This window comes from Anneissia japonica, unplaced genomic scaffold (assembly GCF_011630105.1).
Source record: "Anneissia japonica isolate Jap-2015-1 unplaced genomic scaffold, ASM1163010v1 scaffold8236_len642391_cov169, whole genome shotgun sequence".
NCBI classification, from domain to species: domain Eukaryota; kingdom Metazoa; phylum Echinodermata; class Crinoidea; order Comatulida; family Comatulidae; genus Anneissia; species Anneissia japonica.
In genome coordinates this window covers 214,089-220,684 of record NW_022757925.1, presented here as the reverse complement: position 1 = coordinate 220,684, position 6,596 = coordinate 214,089, and the positions used below count along the sequence as shown (strand labels likewise).

Below are 6,596 nucleotides of genomic sequence, written 5' to 3'. Positions count from 1 at the left end.
AGATGTGTATTTAAAAGAGCTTAAAATGCTCAGATCGGCGGAGCACCACGGGTCACTCACGCATTTCAAATCTCAGGCTGTAACTATACTATTGGTGCGTTGCTTATTCAAAGAGTGGCGTTTATTCAAGCATTTACGGGTTTTGTTTGTTTTTTTTACTAAAGGGCAAGCCCAGCACGAATCTAATTATTATTATTATTATTATTATTATTATTATTATTATTATTATTATTATTATTATTATTATTATTATTATTATTATTATTATTATTATTATTATTATTATTATTATTACAGTATTAATATTATTATTATTATTATTATTATTATTATTATTATTACAGGGTATTATTATTATTATTATTACAGGGTATTGTTATTATTATTATTATTGTTGTTGTTGTTGTTGTTGTTGTTGTTGCTTTTTTATGTAGAGCAGTATAAGAGTCATTGAAAACCTTTTATTATTAATTGTGTTATTGACTTGATAACTTTATGGTAATTAAAATTTAATTTTTATGTATGTAATGTATTTTGTTGTTTAGGGAATTATCATTTTTGGGTGCAGAGTTGTAAGACCTCAAGAAAAGAAAATTCCAATATTTTGTTCAACTTTAGGAGGCGCTTTTTCAAAACAACGCTGATCTGCTTGTGGTGTGGTGAGGATTCGTGGTGAGTGTTCGTCCATGATCTAAGGAAAAGAAGAGGTAGAATACCCGTATTGACTTTTTGAGACCGGTTAAAAATAGGTGTTGGAAACTTACATTTTCCCTAAGCTTTTGGCTAGGCCTAGTCTCATTTTTTATTTACGTGAATATGGCACAAAAGAGTTTCAGTTTTGATTACGAAAGTGGTGTGGTTTGTAGAATTCCAGATACCCTGAAAGACGATGCTGTGCGGGAAAGCGACCAGGTTGTTGTGGACATAGATCATGCGAAACGTGAACATGAAAAATATATTTTGACGCTAAGAAAATTAAAAATAAATTTGTTAGAACTAGAAGCAGACGAAGAATATCCAGATTGCTGTTTTGTAGAGGATATTGCAGTAATACACGATGGAGTTGCGTTGATCTGCAAACCTAAATCACCAAGCCGTAGGGGTGAGGTAAATTACCAAACAGCCTTTTTATCTTGCACTGGTACCACTACTAGGCCTAGTACATTCCTAGTACCACCCCATTACCACCAAGTGCTGCTTACTAGCCTAGGCTAGTAACCTAGTCCTTCTTCTAGGTTACTAGGCTATCTATAGTTAGGCTAGGCCTACATGTATTTGTTTTTTCTGTTACCAGTCCGAGGCCTAGAGAGTCCTAAATATGATGTAACCTAGGCCTAGCTAGGGCAGTAGTATTATTATGAAAAGACCGTTTCATCCGCGATGTTTGTAACAGTAACACATCTATCTTCAGTCAGTTAGGCCTTTGCACTTGTCAGTTGTGTAGTCACCCCCCCCCCCCGCGGACCTGACCATAGCACGGCCCTAGCCCGGACTGAGCCGGGCCGGGATGTACACATAGTTGTGTCCCCATAGAGCCGGGACGTACCTATAATTTACCCATAGATGTAACGGGCCGAGAATTTTACAGTAGCCGCAGTTTCGGGTGTGTAGGCCTAGCCTACTAGGCAGGTGCTGTCAAACCGGGTCTGGTTCTACTAGCCTACACTAGGCCTGGCATTCAGTCAACACTGTCTGTTTTGGTAATTAAAAAATTGCCTACTGGTACTTTAGGTCTACCATCATGGTTTCATTTTTTATAGATCACAGTATAAATTACATAATAAAAATTGAACCTCCACCCACACAACGCTGAGGACCGTGGTGGCGGCGCGTGTGAGTGTGTTGCATGAAAATTTGTGAACCATGCATAAAAAATACATGAGCCAAGGATAGGAAATTTGTTTCTACTACATGTATTCATTTCTTATTTAGGCCTAATTTCTGTTTTGATATTGAATGATAAAATTCTATCAATCAGTTAATTATTCAATCAATCAATTATTTTCTTTTTCTGTGATCAATCTGTCAATCTGTCTCCTTTTTGTTTGCACTTTTCCATGTCACCGTTTTGAAAATTACATCCCCGGCTAAGTCCCCACTACGCCCGCGTCCGGGGTGTCCGGGACTACAATTGATAAGTGCATTACGGCTGTGGATATAGGTCTATTTACGTCATTGTAAACAGCTGATAAAATGATACGTTTACGTCATTCATTTGCGTATGTGTAACAAATCTCCTTTTCGCTGAGTGTCTCATCGATGGATCGTGTCAAAGTCGTGTCTGCGCTAGCATATTAAAACTTATCGCTGTGTTTCTCATCGATGGATCGTATCTATGCAAAGTTGTGTCTGCCCGGTTACCTTGCCAGAATGTACTTGATAAATAAACAAAAAAATTTCCTTTTCATACTGTCATTTATGTTATAGTTGTTTTCATTTAGTAGTAGTGGAGTAGTATTTTATCAAAGCACTTGTGTAATTTACTATACCTTTGCTAGCTTGCTGTGATCATAACACTGTACTGTATACAACAGTACAGTAGTAGTATTGCAGTATTATTGGTGTTTACTTGTAATAATAATAAATAATACCCAAATATTTATATAGCGCCAATTCCAACGAATGATCAAAGGCGTTGAGCGTTATTACCCTGGTCACTGGATAACATACAATGGCAAACCAGCACAAAGTGCAACCTTCTCTGCTCCCTAGGGAGTATACCTAGTTGTTCGCTACTTATTTAGCGCACAAAACTAATACATTCAATGCCACAACATCCTACCAGGTACCCATTTATACTTCTGGGTAGAGAGAGACAAATGTAGATAAAGTGCCTTGCCCAAGGACACAAGCGACATGCACAGCGAGAGTTTCGAACCCCTGACCTCAAGGTTGGGATTCCAATAATAAATTATGGATGCGATTAACTGGAATATGACTGTTTTCTGTACAATAGTTACAAAGTAACTTTATATCTGAATTGGCTGCGTTATCTTATACAGAGTATATTTCTGTGTACTTATTGCTAGTAGGTTAATATGCCTGCTACATTGTAAACTGCTACACCGCAAAAGAAAAGAATGTTGGTAAGTGCCAACATTCCCTATTGTTCAATAAAAAACATGTTGGCAACATTGATGGTATATTTGTATTATTATCCCAGTGTACCTTTTTGAATGGTACTTTGTGTTGTCCAAGCATATAGATTATTGTTAGTATAGCTCAATGTATTTTGTGCTTATAAATTTGTAGGATTTAATTACACTATTAAAACGATGGACTATAAAGACAACAATTTTTTTTGACTGGATAACGAGTGCCTGTGATATATTTTTGGCACATTTTTGTGGTTAATAATTAATTTTTAAAAATACTTCCTGCCAATTTGCATTAGTAGCACCATGGAGGTCCTCCATGGTCGCACACAACCAGAATACCAGTGATGGTATAAGTACAGTGGTTCAAAGTTGCAATTTTAATTACACTACAGTCTTCTTAGGAAAAGAGCTGGGGTTTGTCTCCTGATGTATTCACTGTTGCAGATTCCAAAATCATTTGGAATGTTGAATGTAGCAAATTTACTGAAGAAGTAGTAGTTTAATAGGAGAATTCATTGCCACATTCTCTTAAAAGAGTCATAGTTTGGTAGGTTCCTTATTAACTTTATACTACCGTACTTAGGCCATATTACTTTCTTTATCTTAATGCTTTCCTGTTTCCAAAAATCTAATGCGGTGTGCAGTGTTTTTTATTTTTTTTTCGTATGTTTTAATAAAATTCTACCATAAACCCTCGAATTGAAGCCCACTGTAACATCAATCTGCATTATGGAATGTATTTAAAGCATTAAATCACCTAAACTACTGTATAAACGAAGCTTGTATTTAATTTATTTTGTTTTCTGAAATTCATGTATAGTATATGTACTGTACTATCTCGAAAAGAAACATGCTCTCTTGAAAAGGCTAATTTTGCAAACTAAAGAGAGGTGCTTTAATTCGAGATGGGCTTCATCTTGAGATTAAGCCCGCTGGGCTTCCAATTTGAGGTTTTACGGTATTTAAACACCATGAATAAACTACGCTGATGCAAACTGCATTTCAGTCATCATCTTTATTTTCTATGTTGTCTGCCATCAATTAAAAACAATATTATATACAATTTTCAAATCGTTTGGGGTAGTCTTCTCGAATAAAGCTGACATTATCACTTAGACGGTCTTACAAAAATCACACCTCTAAGACAGTTGCTATAAAATGGTTTTCGCTTAGACCGCACTGAGTATTAACACACAAACAAGCACAACAAACACCTTATTTAGTATTTATTATGTGTATCAGCGCCCTCAATTTTATGTTACCAGGGCCTGCAAAGATCTTATAAACACAAGATAGCGATCTCCGTAATTTACGCGTGCAAATTCTGTAATAACGCATGAACGCCCATGAGCGCCCTATTGCAAAATTGAAAACTTTTGAACCTTGACCGCTCTGACCATAGTCTATGCCGCACGACTTTACGTTTACGCGTAACAATTAGAAGCATCCGATTTACAATGTGCCCTCTCTTTAGAACATAAGGAACAAAATAACGTACTTGGTAACAAACTTTGGCGTAATGCGAACACCCTATCTCAGATCCATGGCAACGACTAGGACGGCCTCTCCCAAAACTGATTACTTTCCTGTGACAAATCGACGCTTCTATTTGTTATGCGTAAAAATCACGGAGAACGCCATTTTGTGTTTATAAGATCTTTGAGGGCCTGGTAATATAAAGTTGAGGACCCTGATGCACATCATCAGTAAATTATTTATCCACGTCCCATTGGCAGACTGCTCAGTAGTGGATTGACCCCTTTCTAAAGATAAACTCATAAAATCTGTTATTTTCGCATGAGCGTGATTGGAGATTGCTGAAATGCTTTGGTTCTGTTTTGAAATTACCCACCTCAGCCCCCACCATTTTTTGGACTAGAACAAGAGAGTTTTAAGGATATGGCATCCCTAGATGCCTAGATGCCTGGAAGTTGCATTCTAATACTGTACTTTAATAACATTTCAAATGTCTTGATTTCATGTTTAATGTTCAAAATTAAAAAATGCTAAAAAACATTTTTTTTTCAAAATTATTATTTATATAATAATTTCAAAATTGAGTTTCCAGTGTTTTGTATGAAAAATATGAAAAAATCACATCTTGCAAAATGTCATAAAGTTAACACATGCAACTTGAGAAAGTGAATAAATCATTTAAATTTTCAAGTCTAATCGGTCGTCAACAATTTGAATACAAAATCAAATAAAGCATGTCTCGTTTTAGCATCTCCCCCATTGTATCTTGTGAGCTATCCCCATCCATGGGTTTAGCCAGAAAAAAAGAAATAGGCCGTCCAAAATGGAAGACAACGAACTGAGCGGGGGTGGGTGAGTGGTATTTGCTAAAGGTGAACCAGGCCCAACTAGGCTAGGCCAAGCTGAGTAGGCCAAGCCGTCACAGTGAAAGTGGCCGTCATAAATAATTGTTGACCAGACAGCTCACTGGCTAAGCCCTAGTCCCCATTGTAATTTGGTAGGTTTTGTTTTATTTTCATTTTAATGTGAATGTGGTATAAGACGTGTTGAATTCTAACGATCAATCCTTTTACAGGTTGAAGTTATCAAACGAGTTTTGTCACATGATCTGGGTCAACACCTTGTCAACATAAAAGACGAGAATGCTTTGATTGAGGGCGGTAATGTGCTATTTACAGGTATGTTTATCCTAGTTGTTACTTTCTTACAGTAAGCCCATAAAAAGGTATTCTGGTTGGACTTATAAACTGTTCTAAGGAAGTAAGAGAAATATGTTGGTGTTCAGTAAAACAACTTTTTTTTTAGCATTGTCACTGCCTATGAATTAAAGCAAAATTTCCGCAGTCACGGAAAGTTTTTTCAAATAAAAATAAAATTTTATAGAATAAGATGCATGTTGAGTGCAGTATAATAATTTTATTAAAGGGACTATTTGATGTAACAAAACTAATGCAACATTCTGGGATGTCACCAACTTTTTGGAGTGCCGGTCGGCGATCATCCCACATTTTGGGGTGGGGGGGGGGTCGCCGTATTCGTGAAAGCTCTTAAAAACCAAAAGGCCTAAGTCAAGCAGGCCTATGCCCAAGGCTAGCTGACGCGATTTTTTTAAGCTAGGTCCAGGTAGGCCTAGGCCAGAATTTGAGGAATGCAACAAAATAGATGAAGATGAGGCTTACTGTAGGCCTAATTAAATTCAATAGTTGACATGCTTTGTTTTAGATTAAAAAATAATAAAGAACAAATCCCGGCGACAAAGCGTCGATCCGACTGTCAACTTCACATGCTTGGCATGTGTGCAGACCATGCTCTCATAATAAAACACTTGAATGGTCACAATTTCAACTTTAACCTTTGAATGTGTACAGCAACCGTGTCATGCCGGCCCGCGACGTTCGCTTTGACTCAACTCGGCCTAGGCTGTTAAGTTAGCGATGAATAGCAGGCAGTGCAGTATATTGTTACAATTAACGTAACTACGGAAACATATATTGTATTCTTCTTGTCTTTATCAGGTTAGCT

The 6,596-nt window shown here is 36.8% G+C and overlaps 1 protein-coding gene across 1 annotated transcript in view; it reads left to right on the top strand.

Moving 5' to 3' along the window:
* The first annotated feature begins 644 nt into the window (after nucleotides 1–644).
* Nucleotides 645–6,596, top strand: part of LOC117124936 (N(G),N(G)-dimethylarginine dimethylaminohydrolase 1-like) — a 50,801-nt gene continuing 44,849 nt past the window's right edge. The window contains exons 1-2 of the mRNA XM_033271274.1: nucleotides 645–1,107; nucleotides 5,650–5,752. Of these exons, the coding sequence (XP_033127165.1) occupies nucleotides 817–1,107; nucleotides 5,650–5,752 (394 nt within the window). The 5' untranslated portion in view covers nucleotides 645–816. The remainder of the gene's footprint in view (nucleotides 1,108–5,649; nucleotides 5,753–6,596) is intronic.